This window comes from Ustilaginoidea virens, chromosome 6 (assembly GCF_000687475.1).
Source record: "Ustilaginoidea virens chromosome 6, complete sequence".
NCBI classification, from domain to species: Eukaryota; Fungi; Ascomycota; class Sordariomycetes; order Hypocreales; family Clavicipitaceae; genus Ustilaginoidea; species Ustilaginoidea virens.
In genome coordinates this window covers 665,513-679,668 of record NC_057321.1, presented here as the reverse complement: position 1 = coordinate 679,668, position 14,156 = coordinate 665,513, and the positions used below count along the sequence as shown (strand labels likewise).

Below are 14,156 nucleotides of genomic sequence, written 5' to 3'. Positions count from 1 at the left end.
CCGAGGAGTTGGCCTAGTTTGCATGATCTTGCTCGACACACCCCGAGCGAGCCCGCAACGGGATGGAGCGTGTGTATCGTCAAGACATGCATGCAGTCAATTGCTGGACAGAACCGCAACCCCCCCTTCCCCCCCCTGGCGGGATACTCGGTACAACAGCCCTCGACGACACAAACAGCCCTACGCAAAGGGCAAATGGTCGCGACTGAGGAATCGGCCATGTCGTGGGCTGCCGCGCTCGTGACGGGTTGTGTGCCATGTCGAACGGTGGCTGTTTGCATATCACGCGGCTGCCTGTATCCCGCTTGATTCACCCAGGGGTTCTACTCACCTCGGGCTTAATAGCGCGACGGGTTTCGCCCAAGAAAAAGCTTGCTTTGGCCATGTACGTCACCGCCGATCCGGAAGCTGGCTGGGTTGAATTTGAAAAAAAAAGTCACAGTGCATTTGTCTCGGATGACGAAGGCTACTCGGGAGGTAACACATGGTCGACCACTAAAGCCGCGCTTTGCTCTCCCGCGAGGCAAGCAACAGGAGGACATTTTACACTCGGAATGCAAATCGGCTTTCACATATGCTCCCGGTCGTTTGGGAGAAGAAAGCAAAAACATACCTCAGCGGCCAGCCCCCGTCAAAGCTGTCCCAGTCGGCCACTTCCAAACTCGACGTGGAAAGGCAACCCGGGTTCTGCACCGGCACGAAATGCTTATACTTTATATCGCGTCACATGAAGGCGCCGGATATCTGCATAACGCATGCTACACAGCATGGGCACGATGGCTGACTCGGACGGTGTGGCGCCTGCGGCATGGGCTGCTCTTTGTTTGTGATGCCTGAAGGTGAGTGTCGCGGCAAACCACGGACGAGGGATCGGGGAACCGAGGCATTCCAAAAGACTGGCGTTTGAGACCACAAGCTTTTCTGCTGCGACCCTTTTCCACCCTTCTTCCGTTGCAAAAGCATGCTGCTACAGTGTAGGGTGGTTGGTTCTATGGGGTTGAGCTGATGTTGGTGAATCTGGATCTTGGCCGTCGAGCCACGTCTTGCGATGAGATGGTCCTACCAAGACGGGACGGGAAAAGGAAAAAGAGAGGAGGGAAAATGGCGAAATCCAGGCTTACTTACCTTGGCCGCCGTGCAACATGTTTGTCTCACAGCCAGCCATTCCAGCCAGATTGGTCGGACCGGTCGATGCTGTGAGACAGACCTGTTCCGCAGCAGATTTTTTTTTTTTTTCGAATAGCGGCCCCATCACAAATTGGGGCACCAGAATGTTGTCCTTGCTTCCTGGTTCTCTTGAGCCGATCATGACGATGGTGGTGATGGTGATGACGGGCACGATCAACCCCTTACGAGGTCGGGATGCACAAGACCAAACAAGCTGACCTGACGATGCTGTGCGAGTACAGCATGGCATTCCCGGCGCCAGGAGTCACTGTATTTCGCATCCGCCGGGCTGTCTTGCATCCACGCCCAGCCGTGCAGAGGCTTCGGCCGATGCAGCAGAGCAGCCCCTGGGGTGCAAGTCGTGTTGGAACCTCGACAAGCCGGATGGAACTTCAGCCAGCCTGCCATGCCCATGGCGGCCTAGGAAGGGGAAGCTCCAGGCGAGGCGGGATCGAGACGGCCACGACCGGCCAGAAGTCAAGAGAAACGATTCGTGTTTGCTCCTTCAGCCCGTGGCCAGACGGTTCAGCCGCACGGGGAAATGTTTGCCTAGTCAAAGGGACGGTGAGGGGGGGGGGGGCAGACGTGCGCATGGGTTAGGGCGGTGTCCCCGTGACGAAGAGATGCCATGCCGCCCCCGTGGTGAGAGAAGAAAAGTCGGGCGTTTGCTACGGAAATAGCTCGCGGCCGGAGGACAAACTTGTTGCTGGTGCCTCGTCACATCATCCATCCCGCGTTTGGCACGGCAGCGAGGGACGCGGACGCAGCTCACGCGCCTGCATCAGAACGTCCCCCCTCCCCCGGATGCGAGACACGACGGCACTGCGAGTTGCAGAGGCAAGAGACATGATGAATGCCAGCTGAGCACATGGCTGAACTTGAACCGGACCGTCCGCACTTGGCCCTCTCTGCACGGCTCGACCGGCCCGCCGACCGCCTGGCACCGCTGACTTGCGCCGCCCATTGGTCGACGCTGCGTATCCCGCCTGCTTACGCGTCTTCTCCCTCTGACCCCATGCCGCACAGAAGAGAAGCCTCCGGCGAAGGCAAAGTTGGACCTGGAGGATCGTGGGCGGCGACTCGTTCGGCCGCTTGGGTAACCAAGCGTCTGGGTTTTCGTCGATTACGCAGTCCGTCAGCTGGCCTAGTAGATCCCCCTCATTGCGTAGACTCCACCATGCGAGGCAGGCCTGCAAAGTCGGGTTCAGACGCCCGGCTTGTGTAACGAAGGGTGGTGCAATCGGATTCAGCGTTTGGGGTCACGAGTCCAGCAATCAGGAGGAAGAGGTCAGCGCCGAACCATGCAGGGTAGACGGGTAGACCAGGTCGGGTAGCCGTGCGACAGGCCGCACCAGTCGCTTATCGACGGCCGGCCGCTGCGAGCGCTCCGTAGCAGTGGGCGAATGCCGTTCCAGCTGTGTCGCGGCGAGAGATCAATTGCGTTGGGGATATCTCTCGACGCCAAGTAGACCGAACCCTGGCAGCCTGGCCCCTACCCCTACTCGCTGCCGAGGCCAAGGGATACAGCTACAGCAACCGGATCAAGACATGGCAAAGGAAACCAAGGAAAAGGGGGGGGGGGGAATCAAAAAAAAAAAAATCAAGGACGTCAGGTCGTATCATGATCTGCATGATCTGGCCCTGACGAGGACGAGGTATGAATGGAATGTACCAGCATGCTAGCCGTCACCCGTGTTTCAAACCCGCTGGGCGGGAACGGCCCGTGCGGCTGCCAGGCAATATTGGCAATCACAGTCACGGCCACGCCACAGGCAGCCGGAGCCGACGGACGGCTGGACGTCGGGCATTCGGAAATCCGCACTGCGCAGGGCCGCAGTTGGCGAGATGGTGAGATGATCAGTCTACATGCAGAGCAGGGTCGACTGGTGTCCGGGGAAACGGCAGCAACCAGACAGTCCCCAGTCCCCAGGTCTGGCCTGAAATTACAGGCCCCAGCCAACAGCGCCCGAGGGGAAGGGGGCAGCTGCCTGGCACCTGGCAGCTGCCTGGGACCTGCCCCCTTGTCGGCGCTCGGCAGCGCTCGGCTGCGCCCAGCTGGCAGCGGTTGGTGGGGCTGCCGGCCTCGCTCAACCAAGAGCACTAGAGCACGGGTGACTCCGTACATGGAACCAACCAGTTGACAGCAGACAGACAGAGACAGACAAGACAGACTCGTCGACGTGGGTTCCAAGCATCAACGATCCAAGCTGTTGGGGGAAACCAGAGTCCAGGCCTACAGGCGGAACCAGGGTCCAGACCGGCCCGCGGAACGTCGCGCAATTTCGAACCGACGGCTGGCTACGAGTTGGAGGTCAATGGAGGGCCTAGCGTCCCGTTTCAGCCAACAAAGCGCAGCGCAGCAAAGAGAACGTTGAAACCAACCTGCCAAAGACTCGACACCGCACTGACACTCGAGAGGACACCAACAGCGACACCAACAGCGGCAGAGCAGGCAGAGCAGGGGTGGGAGATGGGAGGGGGCGCCAGGGAAGAGGCGGCTCGTGGTCCTGGTCCTGGTCCTGGACCTGGGCCTGGGGTGGACAAAGTCTGGTCGTTCAACAGGCCTCGACGGAAGCAACCCCGAGAGAAGCACCCGAGCAAGCGTTGCCTTCTTGGCAGTGGGCACGCGGTCACGGATATCTTCTGGCCAGCCGCTGCGGAGTACTCGGGAGTCGGGGCCGGAACCTGCTGCTGCAGCAAGCCGTTGGCAACGAGGCCTCGTCCGATGCTGCTTGCTTGCTTGCTTGCGCTGCACGCCTTGCCCAACCATGGCACCCCCCGCCGGACGGCGCTCCTTTTTTTTTTCACCTTTTTTTTCTTCTTTCGCCCATGGCGCATACACCCCCACGTCATACCGTCGACCGACCCGTCAAGTCATAGCGCCGTCACAGCGCCGTCACAGCGCCATCGTCCCGGCAGTTCGGGTGCGGAAAACGACGCGCCAAGGCACCAGGGCCTCGCAGCGCCTGTCCCGGCCCCCCCCCCCTTCCTGGATGCCTTTTGCGAGAAATCAAAACATATCCCCCCCCCTGGTGGACGGCTCGGCCACCGGGGGGCTGCGTTTGCTGGGAACCCGCTGGCGGATTTCGCCCATGAACCCCGGTGGGAAAAGGGGGGGGGGGGGGTTCATCACCCGGGCTGGTCGCCTCCGTTCAACAGTTCAAAACGTCGGACTATTGATTGAAGTGACGGCGCCACCAACGGGTCGGACAGGCGCAGGACAGGCGCAGGACAGGCGCAAACCCCCGCGGCGCGCTGCGATTCGCCGTCTTGTCGTGAGACGCTGGGGCGTGGTCCGTCCGCAGCGCATGCTTGCTGCCGCGACCGGACCGTGTTGCCGTGCCAAGTTCGGGGGTGGCAGCACCACCGAATAGTTGGCAGGTGTTTTTTTTTTTTTTTTTTTTTTTTTTTTTATTTCACTTCTCTTTATTTTATTTCGTTTCATTTACTTCTTCCTTCCCTTTTATTTTATTTTATTTTATTTTATTTAATTTTGCTTTCTTTTCCCGCCAACGTCGATTGTTCGCCTCTCTGGCTCCCTTCTTGTTCCTTTTTGCCTCACCGGTGTTCCGGGGAACCCGGGTTTGTTCTTGGCGCCGCCCCCCCCCTGCGCTTCCGACCCCCTGAGCTTCCGACCCCCTGCGCTTCCGACCCCAATTGCCCATCCCCCCCACCCCCCGGGTAACGGGCAAACTGCGACCTTGCACCATGCGTGCGACCCCCAGCCCCTGGACTCCGAGAGGCAGAGCACCCAGGCAGAGAGCTAAAAATCCGGGGAACCGGGGCCCGTCGCTCCGCCAGCCAAAAGCTGCCAAAAGCTGCCAATTCGTCGGCGCCACCCGCCCTCGCTGCTCGTGGCCAGGGCCACGCCGTCGTGCTTGCTTGAGCATCGGAGTGAGCGTCGGAGTCCTGGCAAGCTTGACACCCAGCCAACATGACCGACTGAACCATCTGACAGCCAGACCGCCAGACCGCCAGACTCCATCCAGCCCTCTGTCAGCCAGCATCTTTCAACCCTGGGACCGGCCATCCAGCCTCTGTCAGCCAGCATCTCTCAGCACCCTGGCACCGGCCATCCAGCCTCTGTCAGCCAGCATCTCTCAGCACCCTGGGACTCTTGCCATCAGTTGCCGCAAGGGAAAGAAAGGGGGGCGAGGACGTAGTGAATCGATATTATACTCCGGGGCAGCTGGACTGTGTTGCCGGACAGGGCCATCGTTCTGTGGCGTGGGCTGGCTTGCACAGCGTCCGGGGCCCTGCCATTCATCAACCCGTCCATAGCCCCAGATCAGGTTCATATCGTAGCCTCGACTCCGGACGCTGGCGAATTTGCGCGGCTTCCGGGGCGTCTTTCCGCCGCCATGGGGCTTTAATCAAGCCATCTGCAGCCCCAGCGATCAGGTATGACAGCCTGGAAGTACTGGCTTTGCGCGGCTTCCGGGGGCGTCCACCGACGGCCATGGCAATCAACCGTCTGCAGGCCCAGATGAGCTGCTCTCCCAAGCAAAAAAGCCGAATCAAACTTGCTCGACTGCCATGGCAATCGCGTCGTGGGCCCGATACGATATCGAAGGTTCGGGCATGGGTCCCGTCATCTCCAAGCATCCCCAGTCCAACGACGTGACGCCCAACGACGTGACGGACGCGCACACTCGAGTTGGCCCGCCGTATGTGATGTGCTCCCTGCGTCGGCGTAGCCGGGGTAACGGGTCTACGCCGCAGCCCGCGGGGAGCTGGGGGCGGAACCGAACGTACGTGCGGGTATCCGCGGAAAAGATGCTCGGGGGCCTCGTCGACGGGCGGCGCGGCGTGCCGGAAGCAACCTGCCTACACTTACTATACTCGCACGACCACGGCTCCCCGCGGGCCGCAGCGGGAAAAGGACGAGTGCGGAAGCAAAATGGACGTTGGGAAAGACGATGGCAAAAACGGAAATGGGCAGAAGATGGCAAAAACGCAAGGCTGCGAATTGAACTGCAAGTCACATACATCATCATCACACGGCATCAACGACGCGGGAACAAGCCACACCAGGCCAAAAAAAAAAAAAAAAAAAGAAAAGAAAAAAAAAGAAAAAAAAGAAAAGAAAAGGCAAGTCACGGCACGGCACACGTAAAGATGAAGCAAGAATGGGGGAAAAAAGAAGAAGAAGAAGAAGAATCCCCCGCCGCTCATGCCTCGTGCCTCGTGCCTCACACCTCTGCCTCTGCGTCTGCCTCACGCCTTGCATGAAGCCCCTCGAGGCTCGAGATTCCGCACGAGGATCGGAACTAGCCAGCCGCAGCTCGGGGTGGACTGTCAGGCGACTTGGACCCTGATGCGTTGGCCGGGCTGGCGGCCCTGGTGACCAGGACAAGAGGGCAGAAGGCAGGCGGCAGAAGGCTGAAGAGCAAGGCAGAAGCAGAAGCAGAAGCAGAAGCAGAAGCAGCTGGAAGCAAGACCCCTAAAGGCCCCTGCCAGACCCCAGGGGTCTTGCCCCGCGTTTGGCTCCTCGGGCCAAGGAGGAGGCAAGACAAGACAAGACAAGACAAGACCAGGCGGACGACGGACGACGGACGACGGACGACGGATACGGGTCGTCACGGGCGTGGAAATGGCGCGTCTCGCTGGGGATTGGATGGGGTTTCGTGTCTGGCGTGTTTTGTATTTTGCAGCGTCCTGCGTCTTGCGTCTTGCGTTGTACGACGCTCGGTCTGTGGCAGCCCGGCCAGGGGATTTTGGCCCAACGATTGCCGGGCCGGGCTTGGCGTTGTCCAGAGCAGACCGTTGACCCCGGCTGAAGGCGCCAGGTGACCAGCGGGACCAGAGCAGACCAGACGAGACAAGACCAGACCAGACATGACAGACCAGACATGACAGACCAGACATGACAGACCAGACATGAACCAGACCAGACCAGAGCCGCTCGGCGTAGGGGTCTCGGCGTAGGGGTCTCGGCGTAGGGGCCTAGTACCTCGGCCTAGTAGTCCCTCTCAAGGTAGGAGGCACCAGGCAGGTACCCAGTACCACCGGAGCTCTACCAACAGCCAGGTACGGAGCACTTGCTTGACAAGTACCAGAGACCCGGCCGGACCCCTAACCAAAAGGCACACACAGTTGACCCGTCTTGGCAAGCCAGTGCCGACTTGATTGACCTGGTCGTCCACTGCACTGCCATGACGGCCTCCCCAGGCCAGCAGCATAGGCGGGCAGCATAGTCGGCAGCATAGGCGGCAGCATAGGCGGCAGCCCCTGAGGACCGTTGGCCCTGGCTGGGCTGGAGGCAACCAGACCAGACCAGACCCAACATGAACGAACCCAACTTGCCGACCCAACCAACAGCACCTGCACGTGCTCAGATCCATGTGTCAGGAAACTAACTACGTGTACAGAGTACGTACTCCGGCCTCCACACGACAAATCAGATTGACACTTGCGGTCTGGTCCTGGTCTGGCCTGGTCTGGTCTGGTCCTGGTCCTGGTCCTGGTCCTTGCACGTCCGGTCCGGTGTACCGTGTGCTGCACGTGCGTCGTGTTCGTGTTCAGTGCTCAGTGTTCAGCGTACTCGGTGCCACGTACTGTCCATGTCCACGGCCAGCTCTGGCGCAGCCTCTGGCCGCTGGGCTTGCTGGTGGCCGTGACACCAGAACCCGTGAGACGTCTGGGTGACTAATACCAAGTCTGGTCCTCGCTGGGCCAATGGGGGCGGCGGAGGTGGGGGGGTCGATGAGCGCCGAGGGTCCGGATGCCAGGCCCTTTGCGCAAGAGCCCCGCGCCACAAGTTTGATGCCGACGGGTGTAGTTTTTTTTTTTGTTTTTTTTCTTTTTTTTTCTTCTTCTTCTTTCGGCCCGGGCTGCTGATGCAATCTCTGAAGCATCTTTCCCTGCCGGCTGTTTTATCTTGTTCAAAAACCTCGCACCGCCCCCCCCCCCCCTACTCGGTACGTGGGATAGTACACCCTCCACGGGGAACCAACTGTTGCGTGATTCAACCGGCCCTACGGAGTACATGCCCTCTAGTACACCCAGGCATGGGCTTGTTTTGAGTTTCCCAGCCCAGCGCAGCCCGGTCAGCTGGACAGCGCGCGCGGGATGCTCTGCAGCAATGGCGGCGTTTGGTGTTTGTAACCTCCAGCGTGTCGTTTTGTCGGCGCGCAGAGTCTCGAGCCCCGAGTCTGGCGCCTAGCGTCTAGCGTCAAGAGTCCCAGCGTCGCAGTGGGCGTCAGCGTCAGCGTCGGCGTCAGGGTCCAGCGTCAGGGTCCAGCGTCAGGGCCCAGATTTCGCGTTATCGGTCCGTTCGCGGCAGCTGCTTTCGTCCAGGCCTGACGACGGTGGGCAGACACGGAAGCACATGGCCCCTCCCAGGCAGAGTCCCAGGCAGAGCAGAGCAGCACGGAGCCTCGGTCGCGACTGCTGCCGTGGGAGGAACCTGACGAATCCGTCCTGTTTCCGGCTCAGCTGCCCCAGACGGGGGACCCCGTTCGAGGGACGACCGTTCCGCAAGCAGACAGACAGACAGGCTGGGTGGGTTGGTGCCCGAGAGGAAAAAAGCCTGGGCCTGGCCTGGCCTGGCCTCAGTTGCCCGCTGGCGCCCGCGTGACTGTGACTGCCAGCTAGCAATAGAGCTCGAGATCACGAGCTGCCCCCGGCCGGCGCGAGGACGGCAAATCAACCCGGACTGTGTTGGGGGACGGACCAGCCAGCTGTGGACGATTGATTCCACAACGCGCGCATGCTGGCTGGCTCCGCCACAACGTGGCAAGCGAGACGCGGGATTTCCGGGTTGAATATGAAAAATGAAAAAAGGGGGGGAGGCCTTGGGACCAGAACCTCGACCGGCCAGCGGTGCCTAAAGGGGGTCTGCGGATTGGATTGGAGCGAGGCAACATTGACGGCATGTAGAATAACTTGACCAGACGGCCAGGCCGCAGCAATTTGAAAGAAGGCGGCAAGACACGGCAGGCAGCAGACAGCAGACAGCAGACGGCAGACGGCAGACGGCAGACGGCAGACGGCAGACACGGCTAGCTAGCAGGCAGCAGGCAGCAGAGCGGCGCCGGCGCAGTCACCAAACGGATCATGGAGGGAATTGGGCCAAAACGGAGCGTGGCCATCGGCCGTCACATGAATGGACCCATCGACACATCGACCCATCGACCCATCGACTCCTCCTCTCTCCCCCGCACGTTTCACCCGCGCTGCGCTGCCCTGCGCTGCACGTTCGTGCCTGCCCAGGGGCCCGCCGAGGAAGACGGAAACGGAAAAAAAAAAAGAAAAAAAGCCCAAAACGGAGTGCAAACGCGGCTTAGCGCCGCCTCGCCGACTAAGCCCGATGGGGCGGCCTCTGTCGTGCTCGCTTCCGGCCTAGCCTGCCCAACCTCTGGGTCATGCTGACCCCCTCTCACCCACATTGACCGAACCCCATTGACCACATTGACCACATTGACGATTTTTTAAACTTTTGTTCCCTGGTCCACTCCACGGTTTCCCCTTGCGCACACCCCGCTCGCAACACGCCCCCGACAAACCCCCCCCCTCTCTCTCCGGGACTGGGGAACCTCCGCACGCCCTCCCTTTCTGTTCTGCTTGGTTGCTTGGTCTCGGCACACCGGGACTTTTGGGTGGGGAAGGGGGAGGTGGGCCAGCCTGCAACCTTGTCCTCGCAAAAGCCCACGGCTACTGATCACAAGGAGAAGAGCGTTTTTTTTTTTTTCCTTTTTTCTTTTTTTTTTTCCTTTTCCCCTTCTTCCTTTCTTTCCCACGCGCACATGCGGGTCGGTCAAAAATTTGGGTTCCCACTGCCCAGCTGGGGCCACAAGGAATGGCGGCGCCACCGGTACAGCTATTTCGGCCCTGTAAGCCCCCACCCCCAAATCCCAGCGGCACCCCCCACACACCCCCCCCCCCCCGCTGACTTACTCTTCCCCCTTCGTTCAATCCCAACTTTGCCCTCCTGCCATTTCCGCGCACACACACCCCCGGCCGCACGCCCCTCGCTCCGGTACGTACCACTCGGGCTCCCGCCCTTTTGCTTGCTTGCCTGCCTTGTGTTTGTTGGGTCCCCGGGTCTACGTCCACCCCGTGGCTCGCCCACCCCCACCTCTCGGGCTTCTCTTTCCCACCCATCGCACTTCCCCAAGTCGTCTTTTATTCCCACCTCCATATCTATCCCTCTTCCCCAGACTCCTTCAACCTGCTTTCCACTTCCCCTTCCCGTCTGTTCATAGCATCCTCCGCATCAACATACCCAGCGCCGTTTGGCAAAGTAGAGAGAACCCCCCCGCAAAATCCTGCTCCAGGAAACTGCCTCTCCTGTTTTCTGCCTCTGGCTTTTCTCTTTTTTTCCTCTCTCGCCTTCGTTTCTATTTGGCAAGGTCGAATTCCTGTGCGCCCCATTGTCAGCAACCGCCGCTACCGAGTTCCCTGGACTGACCACTGCCACCTGCCCCTTTGCGCAACCTTGCCAAACTTGACCCCAATTCGAGTGCAAACGGGCAGCGTCGCCTCGTTACGTACAGCGACAGGTGCACGTGCTCTGAACGCACCGCAACATTCACCCCCCAAACCTTGGATCCTCGCAACCCTTGGCTGGCCTGGTCGCGAATCGAGTCTCGATCGGCAGCAATGCCTTATCGGTTAGACACCCACGTCTTGACGGTAGACGCCAACGTCATTCACAAGGTCGACACCGCCAATCCTGCCAACCTGCATGACATGTGGACGGGTGAGCTTTGCACGGTGTTGGAGGTTTCGGAACTGGGAACACGCTGACTGAAATCGTCTTGACCAGTGTTTTCTCGCTGCGCCGATTCCGTGGAGCAGGGCAGACGACTAGAAAACCTGAGTTGGCGCATCTGGCAAAGAGAACAGCTCGTCGAATCAAAGAAAACCGCCGCCTTTGGCCCTTTCAACCCCACGACCTCGACCACCATCCCCACCACCGCCGCCGCCGCCGTCGCGACGGCCACTCTTCCCCGAAACGTCCCTTGTCAATCGAGACTCCAAGAGCTGCCTCAACTATCCGGCAGCGTCGATTCCTTGGCCGACGACGAGACTGTCGAAATCACGTCTGTATCAGCACCTCTCGAAATCCGACCCAGGATACACCGGCTTGACTCGTCCACCAGCCGACGGGACCGTCACATCAGCTCCGACGACTACGAAAAGATGGTATCGTCCATTGTCAACGACAAGGCTCCGCTGTCCGCCCCCTCGCAAACATCACCCCTGATGCCGGCCCCCCGGAAGCAGCATCGGCAGCAGCAGCAGCAGCATCATCAGCAGCATCATCATCATCAGCCTACCGCTTCAATGCCCCCCCCCGCGTTTGAGCGCTCTGGATCGACAACCACCGAGTCGCAAACTTCGGAAGCCCCCTCGGAAGAGTCCAACTGCTCGCCCATTCCCCCCCCCGCTGCCGCGGTTGCTCGAGCACGGCGAGCCCCCACATTCCCCGAGCCGACTTGTGCTGCTTCGTCCGACGACGCTCTGCCCGCGCCCAGCTCATCACCCGCCGCCAAACACGTCCACCCGAGGAAGCAACCCGCTCGATTTGCCCTAGGCGGATCCTGCTCGTCGAGCGAGCGAAGCCGGAGCATGGAGCACCTCGAGGTCGCCGTCGCATCAGGCAAGAAGCCCCTGTTCCAGATTGGCGACTCGTCGGGAGAAGACTCGCTGCAGAGCGGCCCCCGCTCGGCCATGCTGCCGCCGCCGCACCCGCACAAGACGCACAGCAGCAACCCCCTGGGCTTGATTCCACAGCCGCCCCTGCCACACCACGGCGGCGGCGGCGGCGGCGGCGGCGAGTCGGCAGTCGACTCCGACACCGAGGCCGAGTACGTGGACGAGAGCGCCATTGACGACGGCGACGAGGACTGGGAAGACTCGGTCGAGGACAGCGGCAGGTCGAGCGTCGACGACAAGTTCTTCCAGCGAGTCGAGTCCAAGGCGCGACTGGCCACGCGGCCCTCGCTCATCACGCTCATGCTGGCGCAAAACGACCGGGCCAAGACGCTGGGCAACACGGCGTCGCAGTCGACGCCCGCCATCCACCGATCGCGCACGACGCCCGGCGGGCCCTGCCTGGGCGGCGGCTCGCCAAACGACTCGGACGAAGCGCCCCTGATGATGAAGGGCATGCGGCACTCGGCGCTGAAGCCCATCAGCGAGATTCCTCGGTCCAGCGCGCAGCCCATCGTCAGCACCGCCACCCACGTTCCCTACCAGGCGGCGCTGTCTCCCCGAACGACGCGCCGCAACATGCTGGCGACGGAGCTGACGGAATCCCTGCGACGGCATCTGCTGTGGGAGCGGCAGCAGAAGACGCTGACGGTCAAGGCCGCGCTCAAGCGTCGCCACACGTCGCACGACGTGGCCAACCTGAAGCAGTACCCGGACAAGGTGTGCATGAAGCCCAGCGAGGACGTGGAAGCTCGGAGCTGGAACCAATACTTTTCCAAGGAAGCGCTCAACGGGTACCACTCGAAGGGATGGTGATGGTGATGGTGATGGTGATGGGTGACGACTGGGTTCCAGGGGGCGACCACGAGCGGCGCGGGCAACCTATTTCCTGTCTTTTTCTCTTGCCAACTCGATACCCTTTACATTTGAACGGTACATAACTATGCCTTGTGTCTCTTGAGCGATGCGATGGTTGCAGCCTGCGGGGCAACACCAAACACCACCGAGCCTCGGGCATCAAGGACAGCCAGGCGTCGCCACTTTGCATCGCGACACGCAGCATCGTCAGTTGCCTATAGCGTATAATCCTCGCGGATGGGCCTCGCGGATGGGTAGCTAGCTGCACATGCTTTTATTGCCGGGGCGTTTGCCGGGCCTCCATTCTATTTTTTACCCTTTTTCCCCTTTTCTTTTGGAGGAAAAGCACCCGAGCTGCACTGATTCGAGGCACTCGACCAGGCGTTGTCTGTTTTGAGTGTTTCTGTCTTTTACGCAAAGATACCATGGTCCGGGGCCGTTTTGCTCCGTGGGAGCGGGGTGCCTCTGACAGTTTTTATTTCTTTCCGTCTTTCCTCTTGTTTCCTGATTCATCCAACTGTACTCTAGGTGGGGAAACAGGACGGCGATTATTTCACGGTTGTTTCGAGGGGGCGACCTTGCAGAGGGTTTTGTCCGTCGCAGGGGCAGGGCAGGGCAGGGCAGGGCAGGGCAGGGCAGGGCAGGGCAGGGCAGGGCAGGGCAGGGCAGGGCAGGGCAGGCAGGCAGGCAGGCGTACGGCGAAGGGCAAAGGGCAAAGGGCGAAGCTCGCAAAAAGGGCCATTGACACGACACGGAGGGCGCGGGAAGAGGGGCCGTAAAAGAACAAAGACGTAATTCAGAAATGAGAAAAACAACTGTAAAAAATCACGGGGTCGAATTGATGTGAAGACGGTGCGAATGTCAGTGCAGCAGCATCACCGGCAGCGTCGCCGGCAGCGTCACCGGCATCACCGTCGTCACCGTCGTCACCATGGTCAATCTGCATCGTCATCGCCCACCACCGCCACCATCTCCATCATGCGCCCTTGCCTCGAACGCATGACCCCAGCCCAGTGCAGCGGCAGCACCTGCATCAGCATGAGCGTCGGCAGCACCGTCACCTTGACCGTCACCAGCAGCAGCAGCAGCAGCAGCAGCAGCAGCAGCGGCAGCACCGTCACCTTGACCGTCACCATCAGCAGCAGCAGCTGCATCACCATCAGCGTCGGCAGCACCGTCACCATCACCATCAGCAGCAGCGCCAGCCAGCCCCGCACGAGTCATGCACACCCGTCGGTCCGACTATGCCTGCCCGCCTGCCTGCCAAGCACGCCCTTTTGCCGGCGAGAGAACAAGCTGCTGGCGCAGCACGCTCCCGACGCTGCCAAGGCCGCATGCATGGCATGGCATGGCATGGCATGGGGCGTGCGGGCTGGCTCCTCGGTTCGTCATGGCGCGTGGGGACTTGCTGACGTGCGTGCGTGAGGGGTGCAGGCGCAGGCGCAGGCGCAGGGTGCAGGGGAGTGAGTTTG

At 60.7% G+C, this 14,156-nt stretch overlaps 2 protein-coding genes across 2 annotated transcripts; one reads left to right on the top strand and one right to left on the bottom strand.

Moving 5' to 3' along the window:
• Nucleotides 1–10,770: 10,770 nt before the first annotated feature.
• Nucleotides 10,771–12,642, top strand: UV8b_07157 (uncharacterized protein; the record flags this gene model as incomplete). The annotated part of the gene is made up of 2 exons (XM_043144654.1): nucleotides 10,771–10,870; nucleotides 10,937–12,642. 2 exons carry the CDS (start codon nucleotides 10,771–10,773, stop codon nucleotides 12,640–12,642), a joined length of 1,806 nt encoding a protein of 601 aa, XP_043000589.1.
• A 990-nt stretch (nucleotides 12,643–13,632) lies between these two features.
• UV8b_07156 (uncharacterized protein) lies at nucleotides 13,633–13,908 on the bottom strand (the record flags this gene model as incomplete). Its single annotated transcript, XM_043144653.1, has 1 exon — nucleotides 13,633–13,908. The coding sequence occupies one exon, from the start codon at nucleotides 13,906–13,908 to the stop codon at nucleotides 13,633–13,635; it is 276 nt and encodes a 91-aa protein (XP_043000588.1).
• Nucleotides 13,909–14,156: the final 248 nt, after the last annotated feature.